The 17994-nt window shown below is 38.7% G+C and overlaps 1 protein-coding gene across 1 annotated transcript in view; it reads right to left on the reverse strand.

Moving 5' to 3' along the window:
• BRE (brain and reproductive organ-expressed (TNFRSF1A modulator)) overlaps positions 1-17994 on the reverse strand; it is a 182981-nt gene that overhangs the window by 74520 nt on the left and 90467 nt on the right. Inside the window, exon 7 of the mRNA XM_009283732.2 lies at positions 10952-11061. Within this exon, the coding sequence (XP_009282007.1) occupies positions 10952-11061 (110 nt within the window). The remainder of the gene's footprint in view (positions 1-10951; positions 11062-17994) is intronic.

A 17994-nucleotide genomic window follows, 5' to 3' on the forward strand; every position in this document is an offset into this window, starting at 1 on the left:
TAGTAAGAGAAATTTAAGTGGTAGGTAAGTAAACAAAAACAAGAGTACCAACTGAAAACAACAGGATTTGAGGTGGTAGGAAGTGATTTACACAGCCCTCATTACAGCTACAAAAGAAACACAGACAATCTTTGAGCAATGGAACAAGTTAAGAGAATCGCTATGTAATTACACATACATGCCATCTAACCATCTTACCATTACAGAGTAAAAGGAAAAAAAAAAAAAACCCAAAATATCTGGGAAGTCAACCAAAAACATGACCTGAAGGAATTACCTCCACAAAATGTCCCAGAAAGTCCTACTTGCCCTAGAAAGGAGGGCTAGGGGAGAGCAGCAGGCTGCTGCTGCTGAGGTACACGCAACCTCCCAGGACAGACAGAGGTTGCACAGCTGTTTGGGTTACTATCAAAGGCAACCACAAAGAAAGGAAAAGGAAAGGAAAGCAAGCAGCAGCCACGCTGAAGAGCAGAACTGCTTTGCACGCAGTACTTAACATATGGAATAAACAGTACTGAGGCAACACAAGGGAACAATTAATCTAAACGGTTTTGTAAATATCTTGGACAAATACCAGAAAAGAAGAATACTGAGGAAGACACTGACTAATTCAGGGGAGGGAAGGGGCCTAGATGGCTTTTCTGGCCTCCTTCTGTCCTTATGTGCCCTGTATTTATATTTGAATGCTTGCATTACCCAGCATATAGGCTATTTAAGGTCAGGAAAGCATTGCAGTAGCACAGCTGCCTCCAGCAAGTAGTGCTTGACATGACTAAACCACACAGAAGAGCACAGCCCTTTTATTGGCTTCAACAGCAAATATCTGCAAGCAGAATTGTTTCGCTCTATTTGTACAGGTTTTTCCACTGCACTGTGGTGTCTGCAACTTTGGTACTAACAGAGTTTTGTCCACTGAAATTGTTAAATAGCTGGTTTCCTTCTCACGTAATTTCAGCGGCCCCTGACCAGAAACCAGCTCAAAGAATTTAGTTTTAAAATCCAATGAAAAATTATCTACATTTTCGTATTCTAAAGTTTCAGTTCTTGCCAAATTTAACTTGTCTTCCTCCGTGGGATGTTTGACACATACTGTATGCACATATTAAATATCACACGTGAGAGCTGTGATTTCAATTCTATAATATTCTTTGTCGACACACATGTACATTTTCCAAACGACGCAAAAAAAAGTCCAGATTTTTTTTTCCATTAACAATTGGCTACATGATTTGTAGAAATCATGAAAGACAGGAATGGTTTATAAACCCGCTGAAATGAAAGGATTTCAAAACACTGCTACCCCATGTCATGCTCAATAAGTGTCTTAAATAAGCATTTCCAAATTTTCTTAGCTAGATATATCAATGACTGCACCAAAAAAAATCCCACAAACCCAAAAAACTGAAACGATGCAAGGCAGGTGTGCCTCACAGTGTACACCAGAGTTTTGGCTCTTAATCATTTAGATGAAAGAGCTGTTGGAGCACACAAGTTCCTCCCTATCCAAGTGCTCGGGGTTTCTTCCAGTGAAAATCAGGGTGGGAAGTGGGATGTTGAACATCCAGGTCTTCTCCTGACACCAGTTTTGAATTTGACCAGGGTGCAAACCTCAGAGGTGGGTCCCACAGTTTAGCTGTAGCTTGTGACAACTCAAAGACAGCAGAAGAATTCACCGATTCACAATGAAGGAGAGCAGGGAGCAGAAATACTCATTTGAGGTACAAAAGAGGACTACAGGTACAAGAATATTTCTTCTTGATTGGGAAAAAAAAAAAAGCTTCTTTAAACATAAAAGGAGTATGCAACTCCTTGGATGTAAGGTGGCCCATGGGCCAACTACCTACCTCTGTGTGTTTCTTCCAGGTTGCAGATTAATCAGGTCCTGCTAGTCCTCCTCAAGAAGTGCTGGCTGTAGAGGAATGTAAGATGCAAAATGTATGGGACTCACATGAAGCCCTGCTCTGCACAATTATGTTTTTGGCTGTTTCTGCTTTCTACAAAGATCAGCTTACCTGTTTTTCAAAAAGCAAACCTACAAAATACAGCGATTCCATTCCATTTAAAGAATGACTTTTCTAAGTTGCCTACAATCTACACTTTCATTTAAAGAAAGCTGAATTTTAGTTACAGGATGCCTGTGTTGGGTTTACAATTCAACAAATCCTTGTGATTTGTTAAGGGGATTCTCCAGAGGAAAGGTCCTAGGAAAGAAGTTCTCAATATTTCTGAAGGGGAATCTGTTATCTAGGAAAAGATTATTCAACATAAAGTCTCACATTTGGGAATATGTCTTTTATACATATTCTCCAGGTAGGTCCAACGTACAAGTGCTGAAAGGAAACGGGGTTTCAGCTAACATTCACATGAGCCGAGTAGCTCATGCAGTTAAGCAGTGGGACAGACTGTGACTGCCTCATATGCCTTAAATGAAATCAGCAATACAATGAATCACATTCTTGACAATAATTAGGGAAAAGGAAACCCCCAGAAACCCAGCAGTCATGTTGCAAAAATCAGCCACGATTTATTTTGGGGAAACAGTATCTTCCTCCAATGGATAATTAGGGAGGTAATTAAAGCTCCTTTCAAGAAGACATTAAGTTTAAAATGCCACCGATTATTGGCAGGAAAGAGGGAGGCAGAAAGCAAAGAAAACCGAGAGGTGGTACCTACTACTACTGTGGGGTCAGGAAGCTTATGGGAAAAAGGCAAGTCAGCAGGGGAACGAGCCCTTCTGGTAATCTTGAAGGACGCACTTCGATCCTTTCTTTTGATCACACAGACAACAGGGCCAAGATCCCTCCACTTACAGTCCCCCTCCTGCCCATCGGATTCCCTGCAGGGCTGTTCCTCTGCCATCCTCCTCAGTCCACACTCCCCGTGCCACCTGTGCTCCCTGCCGAAATGCCAGCAACAGGAACGTGGTTCCTAGTGGGTACTGCCAGCTCTCCCCAGTTGCGGAGGGGGGAGAAGATGACAGAGGCAATCAGAACTGAGGTCTTTCACATACAACTTAATTCTGTGTTTCACGGTTTTTAGAGATTTTATCTGAAAATCCTTAACTCTTCACTTCCAAGTGGTCAGAGATTTGTACCTATTGAACATGACCATCTGGAAGCAAGCACTAAACACTAGCTGACTTTTTGTTAATTGTTTTGAATAATAAAATAGGAAAAGTCTGAAGACAGAACACTATAATGTGCTGATCGCAATTAGACTGAAGTTCTCTGAAAACAAATGATTTATTCACCATATTCAGAAAGCAAGCCACATATCCCAAATACGCAAAAATCAGCTTCAGTAAGTGTACTCTGTTAAAAGATGATACCACGTTGTGTAGTAGTGGGTTTGGATTTACATCAAGAACTGGGAAAAATACCCATGCGGCAAAAGCTGGTTCAAAGTGTACTCTAGGAAATTTGAGTTTTCATAACTGTTGAGTAAATGTGCCTTTCTATACTCACTGCATTTGCTGCCAAGACAAATTCTAATTAACTCACTGTAACTACTGTTTGTCAGGTTTGGTAATTAATACCCAGTTAGAATGGATACAGTCGAACAGCTAAAGCTCAACTTCGAGTTTAAAGAAAAACCCTCCATGACCTGCGCATGTGACTACATTTAAGGATAAATTGGCAGAAGTCTCAGACTTGTCGGATAATTTTTAAATTTGATGCAGTCAGTAACTTTGAAGCACTTTTCTTCTGCAAGAGCTATTTCATTCCAAAGAGAGAGTCTGTGGAATTAAGCATGTTTAACAACAGAGAAACTACTGCTTCAACTGTGATTTCCCAGCAACTCTGTATTTAATTGTTGTTGTTTTTTTAAAGCAGTATTTAACAACAGCACATTATCCATCAAACCACAATTCACTTAGCCCCAGACAAACTCCAAGTTAAAGTTTCCCTACGTGTAAATTTTACAACTCGGGTAGGACCTGATTTTTTCGTTGCATTTTCAAGAAATACCTAGTTAGGAATTTTTTACTTGAACATTTAACCCCAGTTACCAGACCCTCCTGCTTGCTCTATTACTGCCATATCACAAGCCATAGAATTTTTAAGAGATGACACTGGTCATCTAATTTTACGGAAAACATTTCAAGGTGTTCAAGCTGGCCCTACAGTTGGCCCACACAGTTCTTTAGAACAAAAGGTCCTACATAAAAAACCCTAAAGTTTCCTATTAATTCTTAGGTATGAAAAAAATCCTGCCACCTGTGACAGACACAGTTCAGTACTAACATGGATTGATTCTGTTCAGCAGGCTTCCTTTCTCCTACAAAAACATTTCAGGAAAGGAAGATGAAATCTGCTGTGTGTGCTCTGATGTCTTGGGGAAATATCTGAGAAAGGCACTTCAGTACTGCACCAGGGATGTCAGAATGGCAATAAAAATACCCTCCAACCCCCCAAACCATAAGAACAACATAGGCAATAGAAAAGCCAAAAACATTTGACGTATCAAAAGAAAAGTAAGAGTTTTTGTAAAACTAAAATGAATTTCAGTAGCAAAGTAAACACAATCTAAGAAAATAATTAAAAAAAAAAATCCCTATTGCAAATACAGGGGAAGATTTCAAAAGGCCTAGCTAGTAACTGAGATGACAGTAATTTTCAATGCCATTAGCAGAATTAGTTTTGACTAATCAAAAGTGCTTCTGACAATCGCACTGTACAAAGACACAAGTCTAAACATATGGGCAACAGTAAAGAACCAAGAACACCTTTATGAATAATACTGTCTGATGTCATAAAGAAAAATTACTTCGTTCCCTTTTTCCTTCATTATCACTCTTTGTAGGAGGGTAAACACACCTAGAAGCAGTGATACCACACTAAAAATGCTGAAGAGGATATTTTAGAGAGTACAGCTTTACAACGGTACTTAGAAATGCCTGTGTTGAAACAGGGATTGTTACAATGAAATATGGTATACTCATAGCATATGACAACATAACATGAAACAGAATTGTATGTTTTATTAGAGTAGCCTGAAATAAGCTATATGTACACAAGTGAAAAAATGCAACACCTTAATGGTAAGATTTGTATCTAATGGAAACAAATGCGTTTAAAACTACTGAAATTTCTGTAGACCATTCCACTCTAGTCAGAAGTATGTAGAGGAAGGGAGTTGGAGAGGGCTGTCTTGAATCACGTTTCCATTTTCTTTTGTAATTTCTTATTAATTCTGTTTTCTATACATATTTTTCAACTGTACAAGAAAATCCTTTAAGGGGTAAAGTACTTGATGTATCATGTAAAAATACTCCCTCCACCGTCAGGTTACAGAACCTTATGCATACAGGCTGACACTCTGAGAGAAACCTGACAAAGCCTCCAGGAAGACACAAACCCTTCCCAATGTTCAACTCTTAAGTTTTGCTCTGAGACTCGAGGCAACGCTGAGCTCTGGATTGCCACAAAGTATACATCAGACCAAAACCTGCCCCTTATCTCCTATACAGAGAAACTGGTACCTCATTACCTAGCAACAAAATCAGTCCCACCGAACTGCCTCAAGTATTTCATACCTCAGTGATTAGGTCTAATTGCTTAGTCTCTTAGCTGAAAGAAAACCATCTTAAAAATCTCACTAATTGAACCATTTAAGGACAGCATTAACATACCCAGCATTAAAGCACCATTTAGATGATGGACACATAATCTTAGTTCTTCCACAACTATTTTCACTAATTGTTCTGCATCAGCTTCAGAAAAAAAAAGGAACAGCTGGTACAGTTGAACGCCCAGGATATAAGTACAAATCAATCTGTTTTGACTGTCATTCCCAGTCTACCCTGATCTCCTCTGAAGCTGTAAGCAGGCCATCAGAAGGTGGCTGCGGCAAAACAGATGATTTTTAGGACACAGGAAGAGTTGCAAAGCAGAGCTAGACTGGAAATCAGGTTACAGTACTGACTACAGTTTCAGAAGATTTGGATGATGGGGACACGGCACATACAGCAGGCAGGAGATATCACTGACTCACTGGCCAGGCATTGCGTAGAGGCATGACCAAACTAGGCTTAATGGAAGAGAAAGCCCTGCAAAGCAACAGTCATTCTTGCTTCCCATGTCTGCAAAGATGCTCTGGGATTTGAGGAAGTCATGGACTGTCTTGGCTGTCTACTAACAATGCTACTGAAATCATCAACTCAGATGAATAAGCACATTTTAATATGCCAAATAGAAGACCTTCTTTCTTCTGTCTTCTACAAAGACTGACATTTAAAAGGCCTAAACATGACCACTCATTTAGAGACTGTACTCATAATGACTTTGGAACAGCAGGCTTCAACCGGTGATGTGCACTCAGCAGTATGGCATGCCAACTTCAAAGGTGAAGCCCTTCACAGCACCCCTGCATCTCAAACGTAGTGAGAGACAGTACCTGGCAGTAAACAGATAATATTCTATGGTTTTCCTCCTCCAACTCCCAGCAGAAAGAACAGGTAAAAGATAGGAAACACCTTAAAGCAAATACACGTGTTTAATTTTCTCTTCTATTTTTTCTCCATCAGTGAAAAACATACAGAAACATTCAAAGTCTAAGAGTTCAGACCAGGTTCTTGTTATTCTCCCCTGCCCGTATGAGAAGGTTAAACAGTCACCGAACTCTGCATACCACCCTCAGTCACGAAGAACCCTCTGGCACAGCTCCCAGACCAGTAAAAAACGACCATTTCAGTCCCCAAAGCATGGAGCCTGATCCATTTAAGCAAAACAAGTTCTACTGACAGCTGGTTTTCTTAGCATATTCACGTCCGCGTATTTATCAGAGAAAAGTCCTCCAGGACAACAGTGTTTATTGCAGGATTATTTCTGTGAATCCAGGAACACAGCATTCACTGAGCAACAGTGTTTCCACCCTGCTATCTTTTTGTCTTAAAACGTGAACCAAGACAAACCCATTTTTATTTTCTTTAGCATGGATGACTCATGAAGGAAAAAAAATACATACATTAAATTTTTTCTTTTTTTTTTTTAAAAAAAACCCCTTCTGATCCACATTCATGTGTAGTACGCTGACACACATTTTAAGCATTAATATAGAAATTAGCTCTTCAATCTCGCACTGACTCCTTGGATTTAGAGTCTAGTGACTTTTAATAAACGGAAGCCAAAGGTATGATGGATATTTTTATTACAGATTTCCTTTCCATATGAATATCTAGTATACTTTCACTAGAAAGAAAATTTTGAGCAAGATGCTTTCTACCGACAGGTTTAGAGACATTATGAATAATGTGTGGAAATGCGACAGACGTGTAACGGGTAAATATCCCAGCAGCTCCTCGTTGTGCAGAGGACGTGGAAATGCGACAGACGTGTAACGGGTTATCCCAGCAGCTCCTCGTTGTGCAGAGGAGGGCAGAAGCAGCCTCAGAATACGTCTGTGCCTACCTAGCAGCAGGAGGGGGTCAGGTGGATGGGCAAGTGAGGGGCCTCAGGTACTGACACTGCTCAGCTCTCTGACCCTCTCCCCAAAGCACAGCAGCCGTCAGCGGGGAGGATGAAGAGCATCCTGTGGCCAGCCCCATGCCCCGAGGTGGGAGGAGGAGCAGGACGAGCTGGGGACACACACTCACGGATGCTGACAAGCACCATCCTCTCAAGTTGGGTGGTCAGTCTGTGGGGTTTCCCAGCTTACCACCTCCTCCAGAAGCGTGCAGAAATTTGTTTTTATGAGACTACAGTTACGATGGTAGTTTTTAAACAAAACACATATCATAAATAGCCCATGTTTCATTTTAACTTAATGTAATTTTTGAAATCATTAAAAGCGACTGTTATTGGCATCTATCTGCTCATTGATGCAGTGCAATAAAGAATAAGAAGAATTCTTAAAATTATAAAATGAAAGCTTTTTTAAGTAATTGATTTCAAATTAAGGAAACATTAACTAGAAATTGCTGTTAATATGTTTTGAACAATTAGTATTTAAAGGAATGTTTTTAAATTAGCAAGTTTTAATGAAAGAATTAAACCAGGTATAGTTATGAATAATTATTGCTGATATTTTATAAACTAACACAAATGCTTCCCATCCCTAAGTGTGGGGTTGTTTTTTTACTGTAAGAACTGGACTTGACACTCTTGCAGCCAGACACCCCGCCATGCAAGTCAATGGAACACCAATACTGACTCAAATGGGCTACAATACTTCTCTACTGCATTTTTACCCCCTGCTTTAAATATGTGAGCTTTTTCAAGCCAACCAATGTACTAACATCTTAGCCCCAAAGCATTAAAAGTAGACATTTCCCTCATTTTGCAAACCTCTCTTCCAGAGTCTATGACAAAGAGCAGTCAAAGTCTTACTGGTATTATGTTTACCATCCATCTAAGAATAGAGCAAATGTGATTTACAATAACCCTTCAAAGAAAAAAACACTATATTCATATTGCTAGGGCTCATATTCACTGACAAGATCTGTGGGTATATATCATTTTTAGAAAATGCAATGTGGGAATGCATGTTTATATGGTAGAGTACAAAAGCAATGAAACCTCTTGGGAAAGCAGGAGATAACTCACGTTACACAAACAAGCCCTTTGCTCTTATTCTCTACAAAGCTGAAACATTTCTATCTGAAAATGTTTTTTCATACGTCAGGAAAATGCTATTCTTGTTTGCTCGTTCTTCCTAAGGTGAACAGAGTTTAGTATTAGCAAAATAATTGTGGGAATTTGGTATTTTTCCTGTTTTGTTGAGTACTTGGGAATGTTATGTTGGGAACTGTCAATTACTACTTACTCCACCTCAAAATCTGCTGCATGAAAAAAAATACACTGGTAATTTGCTTACACGGCTTTTGTAGATGCAATTACTGTTAGCAGCAGGAAAGAACTTTTATAAGCAGAACACAATTCAAATGTAACATGCCATGGCCTCAAGTCATTAAACTAATCCTCAGGGCTTCTTGAGGCTTTTTGTACTTTTGGCAAAAAGTATAAAGAAGTACGCATTGTTGCTTCAGTTCCCAAACATTGGAAAGTTAAATATCTAGACTGTCAGCCTCTGCTAAACAGAGCAGAGACTGGTTTTGGGAAGGAACAAGAGACAAATATATCTTTGCTATTAAAGCGCAATTGAACAAACATTGAAAGCATACCCATACATTTTTTCATGGCACATAAAAAGTAGCCAGTAGAATAAAGGAAGGTGCAACAGCTCACAAGCAACTCTGGTATTATGGGTTACCAGTATCTAGACACTGTGATGAATACCTTACAAATGCACTAGGACAGACTGAGTTAGATGAGTGAAGTATCTCAACTCTGATACGCAGATAACGTGACAAGGTGTGGCATGGAACTCCACGGTGTACTGGCATGATTTTAACATGACTACATAAGCTATACATGACAAAGCCATAAATACGTCAGACATGTCAGATATGTACTAACACCACCCAAATATCTTTCTGCTATATTGTTCTACATCACACATCTAAAATCAGATATTCTTTAGGGCACCCACAGAAAATCCAATACTTTTAGGAAGACAAAGTGTTCTTTTGTATTGCTATTCCGCCTGGTATCAAGAGGTTAACATCTTTCTAAAGATACTATTGAAAGTGGGAAAATAAGCAATGTATTCATTGGCACATGGGTCATTTAGACAGACATACCTGGGTGGCCTGAAATACACTTAAGAATCAACATGTGATTAGAGCTGAAAATACAATGGAAACTAGTGACAGCCCATTTGCTTTTAACAGCAGCTGAGCAGAAGAATCCTTTGGAACATGGAAGGATAATTGCATGTTTGACTACAATTATTCTCTCAACTAATGTTGACAAAAAGTAGTGAATTAATAAAAAATATGAAAATGTAAAAGCTGCTAAATATATTCTGCGTGTGTTTGCATGTGCGTGTGTAACCTACATTTTCTTAAATAAAATATCTGGGAAGTCTCATGCCTTTACCTAAATCAAATCTTGGTTTTTGTTTTTTAAATTGCATCCAACAGTTTATCCAGACCAATGCCCTGTTGAGCAAAATGTCAAGATACCACGTTCCTTCACTCACACAAACTTTATCACTGAGTTGTTATAAAACTGTGGTAGTCAGTATTTCCCATCTTTTCTTCTCTACCCAGAAGTGTCATCGCCAGTTCAGAGGAAAGTCACTGCAGTATTAACCAGAAAAACAAAGCATCACTGAAACAATGCTAGACCAGCTTGACTGTTGTATACCTGAACAGTCTAATGTAGTTACTTTTTAGAAGCAGATGTTACAAGACTGAGATACTGAAGGGAAGGAGGAGCATTAAGACATTCTTAATTCCAGAAATGGAAGAAGAGAAATTTAATGAAAGCAGACTGATTCTAATCCTCACCCTTCCATTTTAGGAGTAGAAATTCATTTCTCTGCAAATCTGTTTGCCAACTGGTAAACAGATCAGTAAGGTTCAACAATCTTAAAACAAAATATTCACATATTCTCCTGAAAAAAGTAACTTACTAAAGCTGCAAATTCCTAAAACACAGTTAATAAAGCCCTTTAGCTTCTACAACAATACTTTATTCAAATGTATGATATTCATACAGAGAACTTACCTTCCCAAAAGGAAAAGAAATTAAAGATTCCCCCCCCAAAAAAGCTATCAGTGTGCTGTACCGTAGGAGGCACTCCAAATATACTGCTACAGGAAAACACAGCATAGTTTTCATAGATTATGATGCTACAAGAATACCACATGTAGCCAGTGATGACTTTTCTTCATCCATGTGATCCAGCCATAGATACAGAACTAGCTGAAAGAAGATCTGTCATTTCTCCACCACACACACACTTGCAGTAATCATTATGACTTTAAGCCATTTAAAGCAATAGCATGTTATCACCTAGCCAACATTTCTCACATATATCAGGAAAAAAATGAAAAGCTCAGAGATTAAATAGAATGAACACTCCAGAAAAAAACCGTCTCACTCACTGTTCGATACGTGGGGAGAGATACAGCTTAGGAAAAACCTGAGTAGCTTCTGCATCCTCAAAACTAACGGAGAGAAGTGCAACATCTTCTCCAGGATCTTCATTCACATCCTGTACATAAAAAATAATAAATATAAAATGGCAAATAACAAACTGAGTACTTATAAGCTTACAGATAACAACTAAGTCAAATACCAATTTATTTAGGAGACGCTTAAACAATGAATCTAAAGCGTAACCATTGAAAAATAGGTTGCAAATTTATTCTTTCTTACTATATTAGTACTTAAAAGATATTCTGCTGCGCTTAATTTCCTTTGAAGTATCAAAATAAAATTACTGTGTTAGCAAGTGTACAGTAGTGTAGCTCTTCTTCAGTTAGCTGAACTACATATTTCAGTAAAGATGCATATTTCATTTTTAAGAATTCTTGGTTTAACACTAACATCAGATGCAAATGCGAAAGCATTTTAAAAAATGTTATAATATCACTGAGTTTATGACCACAATTTTATATTTGTTATTTTTCAAAGTAGTATATGGTCCAAAATTTCTGCTGTTCTCAGCTCCTACTTCTCTTGTGGATGAAAAATGTTTTTGCAATCAGAAATTTGCATCTAGAAGTAATGTCCCCAAGTTTCCTGCAAATTAAACCCATGCATTACTTTCAGCAAAGACTGCATACTCCATAAAAGCTACTGTAAGAAAAAAAAAAATCCATGCTAAATACCATGACAGTCAATCTTAATGCATTCTCAGTTTAAGCTTTCTTTGTATCAGAACAATCAGCTACAGTTTTGGGATCAGGTAGAACAAATTGTTTCTGGTTAGGACCTGACATCTCTCCAATTCATAAATCACATACAGTACAAACAAGTGTATTTCTGCTACATGCAACTTCATTTAAGCTCTTGACTTCTAGTTAGAAAGCAATGAGTTAGCAGTGCAGTCACCTTCATCGACAGCAAGTAATATGGTGCCACTTGCTCACAAAGAAGTCCTTTAACGTGTTTGTGCATATGTACATAGCAACTTGCCAAGATGCATTAGTTTTTATCCGTTTTGGAAAAATACGAGAGGAAATAGATAACCCAGCAGATATGTGCTCAAAGCAAGATCAACATGGCGCAGTGTGCCCTGGCATGCTCTGTCCCACAAGCAGCTGTGAGGAAGGAACATGCAAACCGCTTAAACATTGTTAGGAGATCCTGCCCTATCTGGGAAGAAAAAGTGACTGCTGAGTGGTTTCAGGAAGACAATCTCGTGCCATTTGAAGCTTTGGCAGGATTGAAACCATTAACGTCCAGAGAGACTAGCTGCATACCAGCTATTATGTGCAGAACACAACATGCCAAGAAACTTAGTGATAAGCTGCAGGGAAGAACAAGTCTTAAAAAAGCCTAATTGTCTTAGATGAAAAATGAGACAGAGCTGACAGTGTTTTCTTAAATTCTGCCTTGGTGTGCAGCCTACTTCTGACAGCTGAAAGAAAAGTGTACTCTTCGAAATGCCTATAAAATGGTCAGGAGCACACTTAGGCTGGAAATCAGAACATGGTTTTAACCTGAAGTTGCAGGACAACGCTCTATATGAGTGGTGAGGACAAAAGCTAGCTGCTGTCCTGTTGGGGTAGGATCAGTTTATGGACGGGATTATATGACATGGTTGCCTGCAACAGCAACGGACAGGACCTCGTGACCCACAATGTTCCCTTCAGCGTTACGTTTCCAAGTGGTATTATCATCTACAGTAGAAGAACCAGCATGGATTACAAAACCTTTTTCAACGAGACAAACGACAACAAAAAATACCCAAGAGTGCAATTGCCCTGGAACCGTTTCCCCAGTATTTCACATATTTCCATCATTAAAGAAAACATTTAAATAAGGAACGGCTTTCACTCTTGAAGCTGAGTATGGCATTAACTGGCTTTTTCCCATTAATTTGCTAATTGTCAATCAAATGAAAAGAACTATTAAGACAGATTAAGCAGTAATGCTAATGATGAAAAAGATTTTATTTTAATGGGCATTCTTCAAGAGATGACAAGTACATATAATACATTCACTTACGTACGTATACAGTTCTTCCGAGACCATATTCTTTTGTTTGTAATTCTTTTCAAATAGTTTGTTTTTACAGAATGGAACCTACATGCATTTCACAAGCTACATGGACAAAACCAAATGTGTTTAATCTTGCATTTAGTGTTAGTGCTTAAGTTGATGTGCACACACAGATTGACACCATGCGTAAGACCAGTTTCTAGAATACCATCCAGGTGCTCACCAATCAAAGAAAATCAAAACAAGGAAAAAAAAAACAACCCCAAAACAGATTAGGTGAACACCACTACAGCATCCATTAACCCATACAGTAATATTATATTTTCTACACTCACTAGTGGCTTCTTTAATATGAAGACTCATGCCAGGGAAAAAAAAAACACACAACAACATAAATCATCACGGTATCTTTGCATGTTAAGCTGCAATAAGCTGATACGTGCAGCAAGAGCAATAAACTGAGACGTGATATTTTTCATCTACAGAAATAACACACAACAAACACTACTGCAACTACTGTTGCCAGCACAGCACTGCATTACGTTCATACAGCTACAGTCCAATACAAGTTTGAGTACAAAAATTGGCATTCTTTAACTACCACTTTTCAAACGGGTGCATATTTTTGGCCCACATACCTGAGAAATTCTAACTTAAAAAAAGATGCAAAAAATCAGCACTCCTGTAGGTTTTAAAAAGATGTAATGCAGTAACACCATGAAGCTGCTCAACCTTATTGCTCAGGTGGCCACAGATTTACACTTAAGTCCCTTTGTATCTGACACCATACTGTTTATTCCTTTCAGACTTTGTTACTTTTATTTATGCAAGAATCTGCTTGGTGGAACTGCATTCAACCCTGGTATGCCTATTACAACTGCCGTTTATAAAACTAAACCAAAACCACATGTCTTACAGATAAACTGTGGAAAGCTTTTCAACTAACAGACATTTTGATGTTGTCTGTGCCAATCACAACTTAACTCCTTCAGTGGTCTCTCTCCTGGTCATCTCTACAAACCTGTTAGTGACTAGGTGAGATGATGGATCCTTATATTACCAGGCAACAACATTTTCCCCAGAACAGGGGCTGAGATCCTTCCATTACACCAAAGTGTCCAAAGGCAAAGGTTGTTTTAATGCTTCTTATCAAACTCCGCCCAGGCAGTGTCTTCCCCTTTCCCATTTCTGCATGCGTATTTCTCTCAAAGAACAGGCCAGATTTAAACAGAGCAGCAAAGCAAAAATCACCTCTATTTTTATTTTTCAGTTGGCTTCAAAAGAGAGAGTGACATCCAATTGCTTTGGCAATATTATTCCCTTTTAGGAAAAAAAGAGGCTGTTTAACTAAAGTCACAACACATTTTTTAAGTAGCCGTGTTCCTTCTCATAATTTGTATTTAACTCACAACACTTAATGTTAGAGGATTTTACTAAAAAAGATTAATTTTATATTTAAGAAAAACTGATTTTGTAAAAATTAAGAATGGCAATTTTCTATAAACGTTAGCATCCACGGTTAGAACTGCCACGTTAAAGTACCATTTTATACTCACAGAACTTTTTCCACACAAGACTCTACAGAAGGTATTATTAAAATGAACTTCCACTGAATGGAGAGCACATCCTGGGCCACAGGAATTTTGAGGTTTAAAAAGTGAATGTTTGTAAAAATGTTTGATTTCATTAGTTAAGCATGTGATAATGCACACCTATTAGTTTTCCCACAACACTCATGCTTGATAGTAAAAAAACCCCTCTAGCGCACTGCAAAAGATCCAACATAGATTTTCACGGTGTCTTTCTGCCACCTCACTATCACGTATTTCTTTCCTAAAAAACAATCTTTTCCTCATTTCAGAAAATGTCCATTCAAATCAAACAGGAAAAAAAATGGATACACCATTTAACACTGAAAATAAATAGTTTTCTTTCTCAAGAACTGCAAGGGGTTTCCTATGTTTACAGAATACTTTGCACAGTGTGAACTGATCCTTGACTAAACCTCCAAAGTGCTGTGGAAATGCAGAATATACATAGTAAAGCAATGTGGTGAGAAAGGAACAAAATAAAAAAAAAAAAAAACCTAAAGATTTTCAACCCATAGGCTTTTTTTCTATTGCAGAGCTTCCAGCAACAACTTACAAGAATAAATAAAACTTTTCACAAAGAAAAGCACAAAGAGAAAGCTCATGGTATTTTACTCTAAATTACCCTTTGTCTACTTAGCCAGTGCAGATGAAAGGTTCATTAAGTATGTATTCTGAAACTCAAGAACAAGAGGACGTGTAAAAATACAAATGCAGCACAGAACAGATGAAAATAAAAGTTTGAAGGCATTTAGAAATTTTTTTCCTCAAAAAATTTCAGGAAAAGACTTCAGGTATCACAAGTCTCCAAAGTAAAACTTAAAATCCTACTTATAATTGTATCAGCACTGTCTAAACGACCATTTGTTAGTTTTCATTCACAGTCTAAATTTACATTCAAACGCATGCTTCAATGTTTACAGCTGCTCCCTTTGCAAAATACTTAATCTTTTGACAAAGTTAGTATGAGTTATTTAAGAAAATTATGATCAAAACCACTTTAAACACACCATCCAAACGGCATTGTTTTCTTGTATCCTACCTACTGTAATTGAAAACTGAGAATTTACTGGAACTGACAATTTATTATGAGTCAGATGGTTGATAGCCAGTCCAACCAAAACATCTGCTCCGCACAGTCACAACTGCTATAACCCATTTCCTCTTGTGCCTGGAGTCCAACCAAGTTGTACATTACAGTTCCTTTTCCTTAAAGATGCAGACTCTGGAAAATCAGTTATTACCTTTCCTTAGTTATCAACAAAGAATCACCTTGCGACCTTTGATTAGAGTATTCTTTCAAGAGGAGGTATTTCTCTATTTGGCATGCAAGTGCGATTCCCTGCACCAAACAGCAATGCATAAAGTGGTAAGCGACTGCCGGCCCATCCCAGGCAGTGGCAGGACCTGCCTTTCCATGGAAGACTTGAGAGGTAGGGGACATGGGACTGGGGGAGAAGACCCTGCAATGGGCCAATGTAGAAATCGAGGACCTGGGATTAGGAATCCGGTTTAGTGACATTAACTGTAAAGCAAGAATGAGAGGAGAAGAAATTTAGAATTTGGTAGAAAGGATGGGAAAGGTTGTGTGGGAAGAGTACTGGCATGCTTTGGGGAGGACAAGCAGCTTCTGGCCTGGGGGATGGTAGGAAATGAGACAAGGGAGCTGGGCTTCTGGTACAAACTTAACAGTCCTACTACAAGTACAAATAGCAACTGGTTTGGGGATAAAAGTGAGGTAAGGAAGAGCACACAAACTGTTCAACCTACTGGATGTTCCTTTGGGTAAGGAGATGCCACACAGACAACTGATGTTGCAGAAGCCTCCAAACTGTATGGTCAGGCCAAATCTGCCTCAGGAGCTTCCCAGCCCCAGCTGATCATTCCTACCTCTTCCTGGAGGTTTCTGACCTCTCGGCTCTCACAACTGCTCAATAATTGTCTCTGTGGTATGACTGTAATTGAGGGGACGGAAACCTCTAGCAAACGGGGAGGGGAAGGGATCGCTTAAAATAATATAAGCGATATATAACCCAATTTACAACTTGTGCGATGCGATGGAGGTCGGGAGGAAGGTGGAATAGAAAGGCAGAATATGGATGAGAACACGGAGGACTGAGTCAGCGCTGATCTTAGCATCTGCAGCCAGCTTATGACAACTGGAAGTCTTAACAGACACTTACTTGGCTGTGGTACCTCTCAACCCTACCAAGTCAGTCAGCTTCACAGGAATTGAGTGTGGAATTTGTATTTCAGGATCATTTCTGGAGAAAAAAGGTCTCCAGAGGAGAAATACATGAGAATAATATACATTCAGAAAGGTAATTTATCTTAGGGTCAAACTTAACCCATGTAATTTTGCATGATACATACCTGTAATGGAACCATACTTATTAACAACTGATCAGAGAAGTGAACAACAGAATTTGTTTTTAAAGCTGAAATGTGAATTGCAGCAGAGAAGAATACACAACACTATTTACCTCATTAGTACTAATGGGCTACTTGCATCAGAACTGCTAGCCAAGTTTGGCCTTTTCCCTCCGAATGACAGCGTGCAATAACGTGAAAAACAACTGTCAAATAAAGCACAAGCAACTCGTATCCTTACCGTGTAGCAGTTTCACTAGCCAGCTTTGATACAAGCAGTTACATGTTCTCCCAACCTTTTTCTACATCTAACGTTTTTTAAAAAATAACAAAAGTAGGGGAAAGCAGGCTAAGGAATGTGAAGTGGCAAATGAGACCGAGAAATCTGCTTCACTCTAGGGAGAATATGTAATTATTCCAGGAAATTCTTTCTCCTCTCTTCCAGGAAACCCACCAGGTCTGATCAAGGAGTGCTGATTCTTTAAATAGGATCTTTAATGAAAACAAAGGCAGTTACCTTGCATGCACTGCCCACGGCATCGCAGCATTCCAAACACAGTCCCTCTCCCAAGGTAACGCAGCAAAACACTCGCCTCACTCCGTCTGGGCAAAGAGCGCATCTGAGCCCAGCATAATTCCTATTTTAAAAGTTACATGAAAAACACAGTCTGGGAACAACTCTGCAGAATCTGAAGAGCTTACTTATAGGACAAGATACTGAGTTTTCTTCATTAAGACAAATTTAAATAAATAAGTATCTACTAAACATTAAAAAAGTATCAGCAAGACCTCCAAATATACCATTGGGCATCAATAATTGAACATGAAAACAAACAGTATTTTCTTTAAGTGTGAGTAACATCCCAGGGTTTGGTTTGGTTTTGTTTTCAGACTCACATATAAATATATTTTGCTTCTCTAAGACAAAAACTTGAGATATGTTTTGTCTACGCCATTTTCTTTTAATATGGTCATGGTAATTTACCACTACTCTCACAATATGAGTGACTGTCAGAGTT

This window comes from Aptenodytes forsteri, unplaced genomic scaffold, assembly GCF_000699145.1.
Source record: "Aptenodytes forsteri isolate BGI_AS27 unplaced genomic scaffold, ASM69914v1 Scaffold309, whole genome shotgun sequence".
In the NCBI taxonomy this organism is placed as follows: Eukaryota; Metazoa; Chordata; class Aves; order Sphenisciformes; family Spheniscidae; genus Aptenodytes; species Aptenodytes forsteri.